Source organism: Oenanthe melanoleuca, chromosome 1, assembly GCF_029582105.1.
Source record: "Oenanthe melanoleuca isolate GR-GAL-2019-014 chromosome 1, OMel1.0, whole genome shotgun sequence".
Lineage (NCBI taxonomy): Eukaryota > Metazoa > Chordata > Aves > Passeriformes > Muscicapidae > Oenanthe > Oenanthe melanoleuca.
In genome coordinates this window covers 72,903,483-72,923,289 of record NC_079333.1, presented here as the reverse complement: position 1 = coordinate 72,923,289, position 19,807 = coordinate 72,903,483, and the positions used below count along the sequence as shown (strand labels likewise).

The window sequence follows — 19,807 nt, the reverse complement described above, 5'->3', positions numbered from 1 at the left end:
AAAATAAAAAATCTCAGCACTCATTTAGAGTTCAGGATCTTGTGAAAGAAAGCTTTAAAAGGAGCAAACCTGATTTGCTGTGGCTGTTGCGGCGAAGGGAACACTTGTTGCAGGAGTTGTTGCTGCAGAGACAGTGGCGGCCGTAGCGTTGTGCATCATGGGTACTTTCAGGAGGGGAACCATGGAAGCAATGAACAGGAGGGTGCAGCATTATGGTAAGAGAAGTGGTATTTTTGGCATGGTGAATATCAAGAGCGGCAAGCCATCGTCATGGGTTAAACCGGCAGATGGCATGCAATCACAGTGCAAAGCGAGAAAGCGTGGCGGAGAAATAAAAAAAAAGGGAAAATAGCTTATTACAAGTACAATTAAAGGAAGGTTGTCAACACAATCGGCGATTCCCAGAAAAAAAAAGAGTAAGGACCACTGAAAATGCCAGTGCTGTCTCCAAGAAGAAGATTGCTTGTGCAAATGAGGCCTTTACCAAAATAGCCCGTTACCTGCGGATTGTTACATGTGTAATTTGTTTTCCCCCAGTACAGCTGTAAGGCACTTCAAAACAAAATCCTACTAAAAAACCCCCAGTGGTTTGCACTGGGAAGAAAACTGTTAAATGTTCATCTTAATTTTTAAATGCAATTAAAAATAGATTATTTTCATGTATCTTCATTTTGAAGTAAGCTACATACTCACTGTCTTCCTTTATAATCCAATTTATGCATTTTTTTCCTACTAGCACTGCATAACTGTTCAACTTTATCAGAGTTAAATTACCATCTGCTTGAGGCAAAAATCAGGAGAGGGATGATAATAATTATCCTGATATATATACTACTTTGTTTGATCTAAAAATGCAAGATCGATTTTGTGAAAGACACTGCTTTGCTCATTTTAAGAATGAATTTTAATCAGCATCTTTGTGGGGGAATTATTAATTTGATGTTTTAAAAGCTTGATATTTTAACTGTTTACGTGAGTAGGCCCAAAACCCAAAAATAAATCACTGGGATAGAACAATAGAAGAAAGATTACTTTTCTTTCTCAGAGGCTGTTGCATTGTGTTTCCACTTTGCATGCCCAAAATGATAATTTTAAGCTGCAAATATATTTAAAGAAGGAGTGAGATTCAGATCACGAGTTTCAACAGAACCTCTGTGGAACGAAGTGGACATTTCTGGGAAACGCTGATAAAACTTTCTAACACACAGCAAAGGAGAAATAGGCACACCACTATGAAACTTTAAAACACTGATGAAATTTGCTGGCTTTTTCCAGTATTTTATAGTACTAGACAATATAAAATATAAAGAGAAATAAAACTTTGAAAACTGAAAAGCAGACTGGAATTCATGGTATTATGCTTTTGCAGTGTAGTTGTTATAGCAGGTGATATCATGTCTAAACTGCAGCTTTAATCTACAAATCTAAACACTCTGCAAAGTCAACCAGAAGGACAAGCGAACCTTTAAGTCTAGTTAGTGGCTAAATCTCACCTAAGATTTTTGAAACAAGTGAATATACATCATATACAGTATAAAGAGAGATCAATAAAGAAATTTGGAACCTACCAATACTGGTAGCGGGTGTCATGCACAAAACTGACCCTGCGTGTCATGCAATGATAGGTGAAAAAAGTGGATAAAGGGAAGAAACAGGTTAGCTGTTTAGAGTTAACATTCAAAGTGAGATTCAAGCATAACCACAGAGAAGTAAGTTAGTTAAATGAAACTGTAAGGTCATTCACAGTTTTGCTTTAACACAAAAAGGTGATTGTGTTCTTATGAAATTCCTGTGTATACTGTGGGGGTTTTGGCATGTTTCTGTACATATTCAAGATACTTCATAAACTTTTTCACTTATTAATGTTATCCTTTCACTGAGTGCTTTTGCAGCAACAGGGTTTTGTTTATAAAAATATCTTTGGTTAAAGATCACAGTATTTGGGACTCTTAGAACTCATTGCACAATTCAGACAGCTCAACGTTCCGCAGATCAACATTCACCAATTTTTTGACACGTGGAAGGAAAAGAAAGTGGAATTAAGACAATATTCTACTGCAGGGGCTTTGCCAAATTTATGTTTGGTGTCAATGCACCCATTCTTAACACAAAGAAAACAGTACTTTGACAAGTCCCAAACCAAATCTCAAAGTGGGCAACACTCCAGCAGAAGGCTCCCAGCGCACCTCGGAGATGCTGTGGGATGACTGCTCACCTGCCATGCAGTTTAGCTGTGGTGCCTCGCCCACCTTTAACCTTTCTGGAAAGGCCAAATGAAAGAGATCAGCCTGTTTCCAGTGCAGTGCATACAGCAAGCTGGTGAGGGCAAGCAGGTAAGGAAACTAGTGCCAGGTTCATGCATATTTGACACAGGGTCGAATATGCTTCCTGCAATCCTGCTGAGTGACTACTGCAGCCCTGCCTCGGACCGTCGCAGGACCTGCGTGACTATGAATGACCTTACCCAAGAACAGTCCCCAGAGAATACACAAACTTCCTCCTCCAGAGGCTATAGAAACACTAACAAACAGCAATGGGAAGAGAGAAAAGATCTGCTGTTTTTAAGATCGTTCACCAAACAATAAGGAGAAGGTGACAAAGCAATCAAACTGATGCAAAACAAACAAAGTGCAGAACTTCAGAGGTAAGCCATGCTAAGTCAAGCCCCACACTTTTTATTAGGGGAGCCAGTGGTTAATAAAGCAGAGAAGTTATATAAAACAATTAAGTTTTATATATATTCCAGCAGCAAAACTTGTCTTAAAATTTAACACACACGCACACACACACAAGGAACACATTTGAAAATTATACCAGTTTAGGAAATATCACATAATCATTAAAATCCAACAGATAATGTCATGCATTGCTCCTCAGACGTGGGTTGCATGACAGTCCTTACACCCACCAAATCCAATCTTCGCAGGAAATGTGGGAATATCAGATGTATCATCTTTATTGGAAAGCTCAAGACACCCATTCTTATAGAGGGTGTTCCCCTTTTCTGAACTCCTCCCAAACCCCACTCCTCTCTTTAATATCCTTCCTTGGAGCTGATGGCATTTGAAAAGAGCAGGAGGTTGACCACTTTAAGGAATGTTTTCTACTCTGGGGCTTGGGCTCCATCTGCTATGATATAGCTCTTTTTTTTTTTTTTTCCATGCACTTCTTTTGAGGCTTGAGAACACCCTGGCCCTTGAGGTTTGGTTCCAAGATCCACCCTTCCTACCACCAGAAATTTTTCAGCTAAAACTAGAATTACAGCAATTAGTTGGAAAGAGGGATGGACAATAAAAACTACAAAAAGTGAGCATGAATTTAAGGAAGCATGAACATTCCAAAAGTCCGAAAAATATCCAAATGCTTTTTCACTGGAAAAGGTTTAAACTACTGTATTTTCCATAGTTAATTTTAAGTCCTTGTCAATTGCAAATAAGAACAGTAAGCCCTGAAAGGGAGTGCCTAAGAAGGAAAAATACCTATCGTGCTACAAATTCTCATTGTTTCAGTGTAAAATAAATTAGTGGAAATTTCTGTATGTTCTGTAAGCACAGGGTAGTCTTCCATTCATGTCCAAACAGGCGGTCTCACCATTTATTTATATTTTTTTCAAACATTCTCATAAATGTCAGTGTGTTTTCTGCCACACATATTCTGGTGCACCAGTGTGCTAAAAATAAGGCTATGCTATTACTTACTATTACAAATACGGGGGCAGGCTCCAAGGTTGTTACTGAGGCCTTATAGAAAAATTCCATGAAGTCAAAGCCATCTGTGTTTGTTTTTTATCTTTAAAAACATATGGGAATGCTGATAGATTGGGAAATCATCATGTGCTGCCTTTCATTCCTTGTTTAACCGACATTATTTCAATAAACTAAAATAAAATTGCTGAAATGTCAAGCACATTTGCAAACACGTAGTTTTAAACTATTCTGAAGTTCACACTTGAACACCCTGACACTAAAATACGTAATTTGTTAATTACGAACGAAGTCGCACAATTCCTTAGGAGAGATGTTCTCCTTTGGGAAGCTGGAGTGGGGGTGACTGACACAATTTGGAGGGTTGTGTTGTTACTGCTTACACGAGCACCCAGCACATCCCTTCTCTCACAGTGTTATAGAGAAGCCCTGCTACCAGCCAGGGTGCAGGTCAAGCCATCTCTGAACGCTCTGATTTTCACAGAGCTCCAAGCACTGAAATGTAAATTACATTCCTCATCTTCAGATCAACCCTATGAAGAATTATAACCCCAGCTATGAGCCACAAATGCTAGTGGAAAAGTTCTGGTGGTGCTCCAAAACCACGAAAATGCATCTGATGTCTAAAAGCTCTTTAGTGCAGCTCCAGGGAGCAATGTGCTTTGCCAGTGTTTCCATGCAGGTATTGACTGGAAGTTTATGGCTGGTGTTCCCTTTCTCAGAGTGCTCGTCTGGGGCTGGGGAAATCCCCACAGCTGCAAGATAGCAGCTGAGGGAGCAGGAGGATGCTGTGGCATCTCTGAAGCATGATGTTTTTCCCAGCATTTTTGTTAGTGGAAACAAGATACAAGTCAAAATCCATTCAATTTATGGTTTGCAAAAAGGGTCAAACTCTGGAGAATGATGAGCAAGGCTATGAATTAACGGCATGTTGAAATTTCTGCTTGAATTCTTGTCCTTTGCAAGAGGAATTAAAATAATGTGCAATCATCTGTTCAGACTTCAGCTTAAGTGGGGCAGGGAGCATAATAAAACCTTCTGTTAAGTGCAACTGCCTGGCAGAGAGGCTACCTCAGGGACACAAAACCAGTTCAATGTGGATACAACATACCTGTTGGGATAAACGCTGCATGTTGCTGCAACTGAGCATTGGCAAGAGCCTGTTGATAGTGCAAGACACTGGGATTGAAAACGGCACTGGCACCATTGCTTTTTTCAAGTGCTTGTCTCTTTGGTAAAGGGTGAAGAACACCAGGAGGAAAGGCCTGTAAATAAGAAAGTTAGTTAAAATGGCGCCATTTTTAAGACCTTGTCCGCAACATATACATAAATACAAAAACTTAATATTTTTTAAAGCAGCTAAAGATGCCTCGCCATGCATATTAACTCAAAGCACAGCAATGTAAAATGAGTGAAATTTTGTTATTGGTAGCAAAAGCATGGTACTATTAACCTAGAACTGTAGCAGCACAACTACTGAAAAGAAACGTTTGCTTTAAAGCAACGAAAATGGCATTGCCTTTAAATAGGTTTTCAAATATTACAGGGAGAAAAAACCACTTGTGTTTCATTGCCAAGTATTTTCTTTCATTTTTAAATTTAAATATCATTTCCTATTATTATACAGATTAATGGATTACGTTTCGCATTTTCAATTACAAAAGCAGTTTTATCTCAATTTGACTTTTCATGAGAGATTTAAAAAAGATGAAACTGTGTTAGGAACCAAACTAAATCGTCTGCGGTCTATTACGTATGAGAATGAGATGGATAAATAGAGCTTCCGGTAAATTAACGAGTATGTGAAATCATTTCCGTTTGATGTTCGAAAAGTAAAGCGATACAAATTTCATTAGTTGCTTCTCTGAAGGAAAAAAATAAAATTATAATAAAATTAAACAAACAAAAAAAAAAAAAAAAAAAAAAAAAAAAAAAAGGAAAAAAAAAAGCTACATGCAAAGCAAAAGGTGAAAGGTCAAAGTACCAGGTCTACAGTTGCTTCGAGAGGTCGCTTCATTGCTTTGGCAGTCGACTGAGTCTTTTAATAACAGGCAGCGAGCACATGATGGCAGTGGGCCAATGGGAGTCAAGCGAATTAACATACAGGTAAACAGCAAGCAGAGGTGCGTCATGGGAACGGCATTGCATTTGTGGATAGGTGAGAAGGAAAAAAATATTCTGAATGCAATATACAACATACAAAACACTAGGCATGCACAACAACAAAAATGTCTTCTAAAGAAATGAATATTACATTTTGAATTAGTACCGAAGCAAAAATGCATCTACTATACCTTAGTTAAAAGCATATAAGAGAGTAAAATATAGATGTTTGAAATTCAGGAAAGTTGAGTAAAACAGCAGCTTGCAGACACTATTAAGCATCATATAAACACTTCACAGAGATGCAGAAAGTTCTAAGGATACACCTATTGGAATTCCTGATAAGTTAGTTCGATCACATTTTGAAGTGAGAAAACTGATTTGGGAGGCTACATTTCAAATACAAAGCACTAGTGAAAGTTGTAATGCATTAAAAGTGCTATTAATGTCAGTTCTTACAAGGTGAGTGTCTTTTAATTTACAGAAGTGAAACATTCAGTGGTCAAAATGAGATAGATCCTCCTTTGCCAATACAAAACCAAGTCCAGTTACACTAACTTATCATTAATTCCTTTTCTTTTCTCCTACAGCTGGGTCAGTTTTGTAGATTTTTAAAATCTTGTAACTTACCACATTACATTGAGAGGGAAAAAGGTCTTTCAGAATTGAAAACATACTTTCTAAATTTTGCTATAACCTTCAGTACTAGCTTCAGGAGCAGGGAGTAAAACTGGGCTCCCAGTTCATAAGCCAACATTAACATATGAGTTATGATACTAGTCCAGCATTATCAATTTTCAAAAGAAAGTATTTAGGCAATAGTACATAGGCATATACATTTATGTATTCTTTCAAACTTATGGCTGATGTGACAGCATTCTGTAAAAAAAATTCTCAGATAAAACATTTCTTTCAAGTTTTATAGTGGAAATAATTACTACAGACCTTTAAAAAGGAAAGAAAAATTTACCTAGAAATTGAAATTTTTACTTTTGTTTTTTAAACACAGGCTGATATTTAGCTCTTTATAGAATATGCAGATTATGTCTACCTTGAAATCAGTATGTGGAAATAGGGAACAAAAGCTGAGGGGAAGAGGACAAGGCACAAAATGTCTGAAAACACCTTGTGGTCTTAAGTTTATCAGGTACCAACAGGGTTTTCTGCAGGACAGTCCTCATTTTACTTTTTCCTTGTTACTGTCTCTGTTGCAAGAGTGTTCTCAACACCTTCCTCATCTCTTCTTTAGCACTTTTCTGGATTACATACCCTGATCTACAGGATCTTCTCATCTCCCTGGGCCCAAGACTCACACAAGAAACACCCAGTGTGAAGTGGGGATCTGCACAGACTTCTGCCTAAGCACGGTGCAGGCACCACTGCAGAGAACACCACTCCACTGCCTGGGGCACAGCCTCAGAGCCACTCTGCCTCCACCACAGAGGGAAGGCAGCACAACTCAATTCAGCATTATGAGATGATGAAGCCCACAAATTCAAATCAACATCGCTAAGAGTAAACTGTTAAAATTAATTACCTTTATTATCCAAACACAGATTTTATCTAATCTCTCTGTTAACTTATTATCTCTCTGTTTATCATTGTCTTTCTCCAATTTTTCTCCATGTTGTTCTTAACATCACCTCCCTACTTGGAAGCTTTGCCCTCATATTCCTCAGCAAGTTCAGTCTCAGTCTTCCCAACCCAAAGACCTGATCTGTTCCTAAACACACTCATCAACCTTGCTTCCATGTAGTCTCCTATTCTTTTTAGGCTTTCAAACTGCTTATTTTGCTCTTCTACATCAGTATTTTCTTTTATTTCATCCTGATAGTAAAACCTCCTTTGCCTCTTTCTGATTAATCAGATTATCTCCTTCTCAACATTTGATCTACATAACTAACAACCAATGAATCAATAGCTACAGGCTGGAGAGGAAGAGGATACAAAAAGGAAATAAAGATAATATTAAAAATGATCAAACATTCAAGGCATAGTATTTGCCTGCCATACAGCACATTGGTATGCTATAATGTCTCCTGGAATACAAACAAAATCCACACAGCAGTGGCCTCCATGAATGTGCAAGGAGCTCCTGACTAAACCCAAAGGAAAAAAGGAAAGCCCACAAGAGGTGGAAGCAGGGACAGATGGCTCAGGAGGAACAGGGACACAGCCTGAACATGCAGGGATATGTTAGGAGAGTCAAAGATCACATGGAGTTGAATCTGGCAAGGGATGTGAAAGAAAAAAACCAGAAGGGCTTCTCAGCAACAAAAAGAAGACTAGAGAAAATGTGTTTCCACTGCTGAATAGGACAGGCAACCTGGTGACACAGAACATAAGAGAAGGCTGAGGTTCTGAAAATCCTTTCCATCTCAGTCTTTACTGGCAAGACTGGCCTTCAGGCCAGTGGGAGACCAGTGGGAAAGTCTGAAGTGAAAAAGATTTTTCCCTTGGAGAAGGATGATCAGGCTAAGGAACATTTAAACAAGTGGTATGTACACAAACCGATAGGAACTAACAGAATGCACCCTGGGTGCTGAGGGAGCTAGCCAATGTCACTGCAAGGTTACTCTTAATTATCTTTGAAAGATCCCTGTGACCGGGGGAAAATTCCCAAAGACTGCAAGAAAGTAAATGACACTATCTTTAAAAAGGGCAGGCACAGAGGTCTGAGGACTGACAGGTTGGTCAGCCTCACCTCTATCCCTGGGAAAGCAATTGAGCAAATCCTCCTGAAAATCATCTGCAAACACATGAAAGCCAAGACAATGATGGGAAGTAGTCAGCATAGATTTTTGACAGGGAAATTGTGCTTAACCATCTTGACATCCTTCTATGATGAGACTGGAAGGGTGGTGAAAGCGGAGCAATGGATGTTGTTTCTCTTGATTTCAGAAAGGATTTCAACACTATTTCATCCTCACAGATAAATTTCTTTATTGTGGGCTAAATGGGAAACAGGGAGGTGGACTGACAATTCTCAAGTTCCAGACTCAAAGGGAGGTGACCAGCAACACAGAGCCCAGCTAGAGGCCAGTCACCAGTGGTGTGAAACTTGGAGGAGTGGTTGATACACAAGATAGATGTGCTACTGCTCAGAGGGGCTAGAAAATCTGGGGAAATGGGCACAGAGGAACTTCACTAAGTCCCACAAAGAGAAATATCAAGACCTGCACCTGGGGAGGAACATCACAAGGCACCAGTACATGCTGGGGGCCACAAAGGCTTGGCAGAAAATACCCTCAAGATCCTGGTGGAGAAGAAGCCAGCAATGCACCCTCATAAGCAAAGGCAGCTGATGGCATTCTGGGCTGCATATGGAAGAGTATCACTCACAGGTGCAGGGTGATTCTTCCCCCCTACTCAGCCCTAGTGAGGCCAAATATGGAGCACTCTGTCCAGGTCTGGGCACCCCAGCACAAGAAAGATATAGGTGTACTAGAAAACACTCCAAAAGAGGACCTGAAAGATGATCAAGGGACTGGATGCAGCCTGAAGAAAATATAGGAGAATCTCATCAGTGTATACAAACACCTGATTTCAGGGTAAAGATGGATGGAGCCAGTGGTGCCCTGGGACAGGAGAAGAGACAATGGAAACAAATTTATATAAATGCAATTCAATTTAAATGTAAGACAAAAAAGCCCCCACAAAACAACAACATTTCATACTGGAAGTATGGAGAAGGTTTCCAAGTTAGGGAGTTTCCATTCTTAAGAGACTTTAGTAAACCAAACAGGCACAACCCGGGCAATCTCCTCTAGCTCCCCTGCTTAAGCAAGGGAAATGGGCTGGAATATTTTGTACATATTTCTCTGCAAAATGCTACCCTAAATTATGGGTCCCTGTTGCCTTCTCCTGTGATATTAGACTGCTAACATTTCAATTCTGTGTTTCCAAAGATGCTTCATCTTGCTTTGAGGCTAATGCAACTCTAATTAAGCTGTATTTAAAACCACAGGATATATATCTGCAACCATTACCGAAGCGCAAAAAAATTAATCCCCTCATCTCTCTCCTTTCTTATTTAGTATAGTGCCTAGAAATACTACATTCTCTAAATGTACAATAAATATTGCACAACAGAAGCTAATCAGAATAAAAATCCAATCTTCTCTGCTTTAATTTCCAGATGGTATTCAATTTCTGCAAGCACAGGAAACTTTAACTAAAAATCATCCAATTTGAAACAAAGGCTGTGGATACTATTAGAGAAAGAATATTAAAACTTAAGAAATATTCTTCTGTTTGGTGGTTTACTTTCTTGCATAACTTACCCTTTGTCCCTCAAAAATGTCTGGTTTTTTCTAATTTGTTAAATACAATAGCTTGGGGTAGTTATGTACTGTACTGTATTGTGTTTCTGGTAGGCTTTTTAACCAGAGAATAACTGTATTGTTTATAACTATTGTATGCACTGCCCACAAGTCCACAAACCACATCTGCTTAATTATTCGTCCACTGCCAGCAATAAGGACAATGATTCTTTGATTTGCTGCCAGTAGTTTTGTCTCTCAAGTCAGATCCTGCATGTTCAATTTATTTAACTTTATCAATACCACTGCAAATTCATCAACTTCCCTGGTAGCAACTGTAAGAGGAACCCAATCCTGGAGAAGGGGTGGGCTGTCTTGTGTGAACAGTTTTAAGTAAGAAGTCAAAATATATGAAAATAAAAGTCCTCATTCTCTTTTCTTCTGACTTTAGCCATAATGTTTCTTTCCAAATGATTCCCATTATAGTTTACTATCTTAAAACCTCATGATTCAAGGAATTTGCCCATAATAGCAGGAGAAGCAAGAAGTGTCCAGGCATAAAATGCATCTAACCAAAGTTCAAAAAAATACAGGCAACACTTTTTAGTCATTATGGATAGTTCTTTCTCATCCTCAGGCAGGCACTAATGGTAGATCAGATGAGTGTCCTGGTCTTTTTACACTACCAGTACAGCGAGACCAAGGTGGCTGCTGGTTGTCTCATTTCTAAGGTGGACTATGCCGAATCTCAGGGCAGGTTTCTGTTCTACTACTGATCTCTGGAGCAAACGCTCTTCCTTTGCTTTTCTTCCAAATTTCCACATGTATATCTGCCATCAAAGAGCTAAGACAGCATATGTGTCTCTGTTTTCCTGGGAACACTGAAGCTTATCAGTTTTGTTTCTGTTTGGAAATACTAGGGGCAAATTTGCATATAATTAAGGCAGGGAACAGAAGTGGTATAGAGTGTCATTTGCTTCACTGTCTTGAATAGAAATACAGCATTAAAACAAGGGCATAAAGAAAAGAAAGTGCTTCCTCCCATCAAGCAATAGTAATAATTTTATAAATTCTTATCTTTCACCAAAATTAAAAAAAAAACCAAATTTTTTTTTTAAAAGGAGGCAAAAGAGAAAAGAAAGTATAAGCAAACAGCATTAAATTAAAGCAAAATAGGCATCAAAATAAAGGCAGCCATACATGCCAGCACTTACCATCACAGTCGCAGCTGCTGCAGCTGCCTGGGCTGCCACTGCAGCCTGGTTGGCTTGGTGTTGCGCCGCTTTGATTTTGGCCTGCAAATGTGCAGGAGGGTGAAAATACTTGCATTTCTCCCTCATGCAACGCCCTTTTATGTAATCCATACACACGGTTACGGTGTTGTCGTTAGTGTCAATCATGGTGCTGTCTGCCGGGTGCGCAAAGCGGCAATCAGTCTCTCCACGCGCGCAGTTCCCCCGCTGGAACTCCCTGCACACCTAGCGAAACAACACGCGTTGCAGGGGCAGCTCGGCGCAACGGGGAGGGCAAGGAGGGTCCCACGCCCCCAGAAGGCTGACCTGCCCCCTTCCCCTGGAAGTTCAAGTTTTACAGCAGCTGCAATTTAATAAACCCTTCATCTGTCGGTGGGTGAGGGCAGTGCACCTATTTTGCCCTTGTGTTCTTGGCTCCTCAGGTAGCTCTCTGGCACTGCGGCTAAATAAACTTAACATGCAACAGAAGCATTCCCAAATGCCTTTCCTTTTTCTTGTTTAGAAAGCAGCTGGGAAGGATACTTACTTACTCACGTAACTGCTCCTGCAAAACTAGCTGGGAATCACAAAATATTTTGTCTCTTTCTGACTACACTTTGTATTCTTGCAGGTAGACTGGTAGGGAAGGACTTCCTCTTGCTGAAACCCAGGGAAAATACACATCAGATTCACTGTGTTTATTATGGAGTCTACAAACAAAATTGAGATCCTACTTAAAAATAATTTTCAAAAACTGGCAGAATGAACACATTGATTTTCCTATGAAGAAATGTGCTCTTGACACTGGTGCTTAGGCTTTTGGGAAAGAACATTCATTTTTGCAAGAGTCATTTGGCCCCCTTGTGTACTAAGATCACAGATTCCACTGAGTCCAGCCATGCAGTTATCCAGCAACAGCTGGGAGGCTCTGCACATAGCTGGGGGCTTGTCCCTTCAGCCTGCTGCAGGGTTGGCAATACTCCACATCTCCATTGGCAGCTCAGGGCTGAAGGGCTATACCATTCCCCTAATATTGATCCATAAAGCTATGAAATTCCCTTATTATCAGTGCAGAAAAACCAAGACAGTTATTTCTGAAATAAAAAATGTGCTTGTTAGATATTTCATCAAGACATGCCTTTACAGGAATGTATACCTGAGGTTTTTTGAGATGATGAACTTTACAAAAAAAAATTTAAAAAACCAACTCATATTGATGTCTGTGTATTAAATATAAGTAAAAACACTACTTTAAAAATAACAGTATTTAATCATCACTGGCTGCAAGTGCAGAAATTGTGCCTGGTTACAAGTTTTTTATCTGTAGCAACTAGATTTAAGCTTTGCTTCTAAAACAACAGTAATACCCTCCAGAATCTCTCACCCCAGCCTAACACAGAATGTATTTCTAGTCACAATGGTGTCCACAGTACCTCCAGTTTATCAGTCCTGAGGAGTTTCTGGGTAGCAGTTGAACTGGGAACTGAAACTGGTGGACTTCCAGGAACAATGACAGGCGGCGTGGGCAGGATCTCAGTCGGGACTAAGCCAACTCCTGGTGTTACTGGCGTTAGGTAAGGAGCAAAGCTAATAGCCGTGTTCGTTCCTATTGTGGGACCCACTGGAAATGTGGGCTGAAAAAGGAAAACACACACCAAGATGAAAAAAAAGCCCCTTAATCAACAGTGTACTAGTTGTCTTTTGCTTGCTGTTCTTTCTGGCACCGATTCATTTTCTTAATGAAAAAAACTTCAAACAGCTGGCAAAACACACTGCATCCTCTCTTCTTTTAATCACCTAACACATTCCAGCAGCACACCAAGAACCACCTTTGTAACTCTATTATTGGAAAAGAGCCTGCTGATGCAAAGGAAGTCCTACTTTGAATCTGGATCTGTGTGGAGGTCCAGCTTACATAGCAGGCTTATTTACACATCTAAATGTAGAAATAACACAGACTTTATTGCTTTTTCTCAATACCTGTTTTCCTTGGGAAAACAGGCTGTTTTTCAAAGTATTCAGATTTCATAGCTAAAGCGTTATTAACTATATTAAAGCCATATTTCTAATAAGAGTACATATAATGAGCTCTTTGGCATGTAACTTCCAGTATGTTTGCATACTGTATTTTGCCACCTCCTGCAATTATATGTTACTGTGTCTCATACACTGAAAAAACTCACCTTCGCAAACGTTTGTGTGCTCAGCTGTCACCAGTGGCAAGCAAAATAAATATTACAATCTCAGCTGGACACAATATTTAGAAAGGGATTATTCAGGCTTAGATTAGTTCATCATATGAAAAACTTTGATTGGAGGGAGTGATACAGGTCTAAAATCTTGCTTTGTTCTTTCCTACAGTGAGTCAGTGAAGTCATGACCAGAAGAAAGAGCATTTGTGTGATGCTAAAACAGCCGTGATGAGGCAGAATAGTGGGTTTGTTACCACTAGCTCCACAGGGGTGGAGGCAGAACATCACCATTGTCAGCCCAGGCTCAGACCTGGAAAGTGCTTTAGTTCTGCAGAGCTGAGTACCCCAGAGAGTGAAGCTATAATTATAAATGAGGAAAAACTACAGGACACATCTCCAATTAGCTTTGTCATAAATGAGGTTCCCAAATAAGCCAGGAGCTAGAAACACAACAGCACAACACTTAGACTTCAAAACACTTTAACAAAGAGGAAGTGTCTTTCCCATCAAGGTGGCCTGCATGACATATAGTACGTAGAAAATATGCAAGAGAAAACACAGGAGCTAGAGGCAGTTTTTATTTTTTTTTTCGTGTTTGCTTTACTTTGGATTTTTTTGTCTTTGGAACTAATTACTAAATTATAATTGGATGTGACTCTGTACCAATAAGATGCTCTGAGCATAGAGATTAACCAGGAAAACCAGCTATACCAAAATGACATCTAACTGCCCTTAGGAGTTAAAAGTGTATTATGCAGTGTTTCAATCAGTGATCAAATCTGCTTGATATCAAGCAATTCAGATTATATGTCAAACATTAGCTAAATCCTGAAGAGCATAATAATGAACATTTATATGAAACAATAGTTCAACTATGTTGAAGACAATCTGTGTTATGTGAAATATAAATAACAGCTTTGTGTCAGATATGATTTAAAGAATAAATCCACTTGTCAAATGACTTCTATGAAATTTTCTTTCACTTTTTATCCTTTTGGTCAAGGCTGAGTCATCTTAATCTGGCAATTTATGTGAGACAGGCCTGGCATTTTTATCACAGCAATCAGTACAGAAGACATTACGTCAATGAAACTGTAAAGTTCAAATGATGAAATGGATGAGAAGAAAAAAGTATAATTTTGCCACTTCAATTTTTCTCATAATATTAAGCGATGGAATCTACTACTTCATCAAAACTTTTTCTGGTGAAAATTCATGCAGTAAATCCCCAGGAAATATCAAGACACATTAGGAGGCCAACACCACCAGATACAATTTGATGAGCATGTACCAGAAATCCAGGGAGCCCTGACACTCAATTCTCAATCTCACCTGACAGTAGATGTTTCAAGTATAAAAAGACATTATTGAAAAAGGCATTTGGGGTGAGCTTCCTGTGACCAAATGCAGATGTCTTCCTCTTAGATACCTACTCTTGACTCCAGTGGTAGCCCATGGAAAGACAAAGGCACTTTGAAAACTGAATCATCTAATCTGAATGCTGGTGCCTGGAACAAGCCAAGCAAATAGTAATTAGGAGTGCCTATGTGTCTTGATAAACTATAAATGGACCTTGGAAACTCACTGCAGAAGTTGATACCAACACTCCAGATGCCTCAAGTTAGAGAAAAAAAATCCCACTCCAATGGGATGCCTCACACTAGGAATTTAGATTGAAAAAAAATCATTAGCAGCCATGTGTGAAAAGTTTAATTCAGATTACTTGCCAAACCATGCTTTGGAAGTCTGCTGCACTGAGGAGCCCAACTGCAAGGGCTGCCCAGGGCAACTGATCACTTTAGTGCATATCCAAAGATGCTGCTCATGCATGCCAGACTCTAGTTCTATGTCACCTCCTGGATATGAAGTGTCTCAGTCACCGTATAAACCACCTTGAGACAAAACACTGAGGTTGTAAAGTGCATGCACCACCAATTATCTTATCCTCAGACACTTCAACAGAGTAAGAAAATGCTATCCACTAACCTTTGCTCCCAGTTCTGGGATTAAATAATATTTAAAGCCATTCAAACCCATAGACTCCTGAGAAACTTTGTGTTCCTACTCAAATTACTTACTAGCAAATTATTGTTATTACACAAATTTTCACCTCCAGAAGGATTATAGGCAAAAATCTTGTAAAGATGACATGAAATGCATTAAGGGGAGAAAAAAGAGGTGAAAAAAATGCAAATTATTATGGGATAAAAGAAAAATAGTACAGATCTTCAGCAACACTCCATTGCGTCTTGAAATGCAAATATAAATGAGCATATCTCTAGCATCTTGACCATTCCTTAAGCAAACAGACAGGGAGTATTTTTATTGATACTATTTAAAGACTTTTGGAGGTTGATAGAGTCGTCAACTGTACTTACCATTAAGACCATCAGAGAAATACACTTACCACTGGCTGTAGTGGTGTCCCTGGAAACATGAACTGCATTTGCTGGGCAAGCATCGCCGCTGCAGTTTTTTGCTGGATTAAGTTGTTCCTGCCATTGATTTCCAGTTGAGTTTTTAAATGTGTTGGTGGATGAAGGTACTTGCAATTCTCCCTTGTACAACGACCCTAGAAAAAGAAGTCACACTAATCAGTTGGCTGCTTTTGATGATAGTTTAATGCCTTCAAGCAAAATATTACATCATAAACTTAGCGAGAACTAATGAAACACAGGGTGTTTCCTGGGAACTATGTAGAGGGCTGGGAGGAGCTGATGGCTTTGAGCTCTGTCTCAGTCCATCACCTCTGATTGATCATTAAGGCTATTCACCATGGAAAAAAAAAAGAGAAAGGCTGTGAATCAGCATTTTCATTGTTAAGTACAGATCACTGCCACACAATTAATAAACTCAGAACTGTCCAGACTGTCTGAACTGCCTTTAGTATCTGGTGTAACATAAATTTTTTTATTACATGAGTCATATGATGAATAACAAATTGAAACCTTCTGTAAGAGAAATGCAGCTTTTAAGTACATCGTATTAAAAATAATTGTGTGATCATGGCAGTGAGGATCTGAAGTTGCCACTCTCTGCTCGTGTTCTCTCATACATTCACCCTTATTCCAGTTCACTGCCTTCCAGCCTCCTGGTTTATTACATCAGCAAAACTCTGAACTATTTCCATTCAAGTATAAAAGAACAGAAGTAAAGGTGGTACTTTTACAGCCTAAATTTAGAAACAGTGTATGGATCTAAATCTGAAGGTACACAGCAAAAGGACAGCTCCAATCAACATGAAAGGAGTTTTTAGTTATAATTAGAGACAATAAAAATATAGGTGAGCTGTCATCTTGAGGTGGCTTGGGTTAGAGGACATGGATGTGCAAGCTGACCCCAAACATAGGTAGAGTGGCAGAAGAGGCAGGGACATATTTTCCCCCAGAAAGGGAAATTGTAGGGTGCACCAGGAGGTTGTGCAGCTGCAGGGCAGGACCTGCTGAGATCAGAAGCTCCTTGATGACACGGCTCACAAACAATCACAGAATTTTAAGAGCTGAGACTAGAGGGCCTAAAGCATTAGTCAAACCACACTGGATACACTCAACTTGTATAAGTTGTTTCTAAATTGAGATGTTTTTAAGAAATGCTTTTTAAACTTCCCATTCACTGGTATCAGGGTTTTACAATTTGTAGACAAGCAGGAATACCCTTCTATAGTCAAGAAAGCATCCAGATGCCTGTGCAGGAATATCACACTGTACAGACATACACTGACTCCATTTTGTACACACACACACACACACACAAACACACAAACACACACAGAGCTACAAAACTTTCAACAGGCTTCAAATGTCCCCAAACTAGTGTCATGGTTACACTTTTGACTTAGACACCAAAACTGTGCAGATTCTGCCTGTAATTTGCTACAAGGCAGGTGAGTTAAACATTTTCAGGAAGCTTCTCCTGTGTTGAGGTAGATGGGAATGCAAACAGCTATTTCCACACTATTAAACTATTGAGAATTGCCCTGGCTGCTGCTGGGAGTATGCTAAACAGCAGAAGCCAGAAAATGTGACAAAGCTAAAAAGTTAAGAAAATCAAAGGTCTCAACTCTCAGGAACAATGGTCTCAGTACTGTTTTAACCTCCTAGTACAGATGCAGCCACTTTCAGGACATCATGCCTTCCTTCTGTTGAGAGAATCACTAATGCTGCCTGATTTAATGAATTACACAAAAGGAACATTTACTTTGTCAGCTGGCATGAACAGAACCAGAAATAGTCATGATATGATGGACACAAAAGAAAGCTGGCTCTTTCATTTGGGGGGAATGTGGCCTTTACCATCCTAATGCTGAACTAGAGCAGATTCAGCACGGACAATGAGCATATGCTTTTTTCTTGGCTGATGAGACCAACTGATTTAGACATTTTCAACTGACATCTATTTTACCTTAGCCTATTTTGTATATGAATGGCCCCTATGGCAAACCTAAAAATTAAAACAGCAAAATCATATCAAACTACCGAATCTGATGGAAACACTGACATATGGAACCAAACATGTTCCTTAAATAAGGCCTGAGAACAACTCTCATGCACAGTGGCTTCTGAAGTACCTTAAACCCAAAGAGTGCCTTCAGCCAGACCTCCAGTCTTACCTCTGAAAGCACACAGCTACTGTACATCAATACTTCAAGCTCTGCAAAGCAACCCACAGTGCACAAAAGATTGGTTATTTCTGAAAACTTTCAAAATAATCCAACCATACAAAAATGCACTGTCCTCTCTGAAGTTATTCATGTCTGTGCATCATTTACTAGTTTTCTGAGCTCCTGGTTAGCAATGAACGTATGTACTATAAAAGAGCTGTGTGGTCCCACCACGCTGCTATAGAAAGCCCTCCAAACAGATCAAGCCTTGTTGAAATTAAATGACCCAAAATAAACTGCAGTGGAATGAGCACTGAAAATAGTGAGTAAATTAATCCCCCCTCACTACCAAAGTTAAATAAATTCCGAGACCAGCTTTTTTACTTTTTGGACTTACAATGATAGCAGGAAAACTCTTATGAGGAATTTTTCATTCCTGTTTTCCCAAATGCTCCATTTCCCAACTACTAATCACTGCACAAACAAAAATTCACACTTGTAATATAATTTCAGTCAAATGAAATTAAATTTACCCTGAATTTTTTTGTTGATTAAAAAGTCAAACATGAAGTCCAACTGCCATGACAGCACATATCAACCAAAAAGCAGAACAGGCAACTGTACACAACATGCAGGTGCATTCAATGTGTTCGCTGGGTCACCATCAATGAGTCCACTTTGTAAAAAACTACTGTTAGAAGGCTACATCATCACAAATGCAGAGACAAAACCAGGTACTTTAACTTTCAGGTGCATCAATATCAAGCCTCTGGAGTGAGGCTTGCTTCATCTTAAAACCACAGCAGTTTAGGAGCTGTTCCACAGACAGTCAGTCCCTCTTGGCACAGGACAGCACAAACTCAGGAGGATAAGGCAGGCAGCAGAAAAAAAAAATTGCTTCTTACAACTTTTAACCTGTTCCCAGATATGAGTCAGAGTCTTGAAACTGAGGGCACAGACAGACTGGTTTGAAACTGAGTCCCTAGAAAGTCCTGTCACCCGTGAAGTGAAGGTTATCAACAAGCACATCATAAGTGCTTGTGCACTTCCCATGGGAGTTCACGTAAAAAATCACTTTCAATGAGCTGTCTCCTTATCTGCAATGGATAGGAACAATGACCACACATCAGATTACATTCCCAGCAGTCTGCTGCTCCCTTTATCCTGGAAGGATGGTACCTAACTCTGACCTTTTATCTCTTTGCCTTTGTCCTCTAGACTGTCCAGCCTACTGCCTAGCACCACATTTCGAGCAGGCAATGGAAAGTTTAAACAGAAAAACTACTTTTCTACTGCTAATTATCTGCACTAGAGCATGTTGTGGCTTGTGCCAGGCTGTCCCACAGGTTTCATTCTAGTAAAGCAGTGGGAGAGGGAAAGGGTGCATTGAGGAGCTGGGAACTCAAAGAACACCAGTGCCCAACACCAGGGCACAGCAAAGAGAGTTTCTGCTTCTGCAGGGGCAATGGTCATGGGAGCTGCTACCTGACTGGCTTAATTTCAAAAACACATCCCTTAACAAGCCATGTCACACCACTGGCTTTTTAAAAAATCAATAGATTTTCCCATTAAGAACAACAGGCAGTTTGTCTAAGATCAATGCCAACAAGACATATACTAGAGTATATTAAAAAGCTAGATATGTGTTTAGAATTTTAAATTTAAAATAAACAGCATTAGGTGAATGTAGAAGTAACACCCCATAACTCTGCAT

General features: G+C 39.5%; 1 protein-coding gene across 14 annotated transcripts in view; it reads right to left on the bottom strand.

The window, feature by feature from the left end:
- Window positions 1-19,807, bottom strand: part of MBNL2 (muscleblind like splicing regulator 2) — a 105,710-nt gene that overhangs the window by 17,689 nt on the left and 68,214 nt on the right. For 4 of the 14 annotated variants that reach the window (XM_056484771.1, XM_056485676.1, XM_056484924.1 and 1 more), the window contains 5 exons: window positions 15,901-16,065; window positions 12,735-12,935; window positions 11,284-11,547; window positions 5,689-5,742; window positions 4,816-4,969 (listed from right to left, as the gene is read on the bottom strand). In XM_056484771.1, the coding sequence (XP_056340746.1) occupies window positions 4,816-4,969; window positions 5,689-5,742; window positions 11,284-11,547; window positions 12,735-12,935; window positions 15,901-16,065 (838 nt within the window). Of the gene's footprint in view, window positions 1-69; window positions 165-1,568; window positions 1,605-4,815; window positions 4,970-5,688; window positions 5,743-11,283; window positions 11,548-12,734; window positions 12,936-15,900; window positions 16,066-19,807 lie in introns of all 14 variants that reach the window. The other 10 variants (XM_056485263.1, XM_056485753.1, XM_056485170.1 and 7 more) reach the window with 4 other exon arrangements.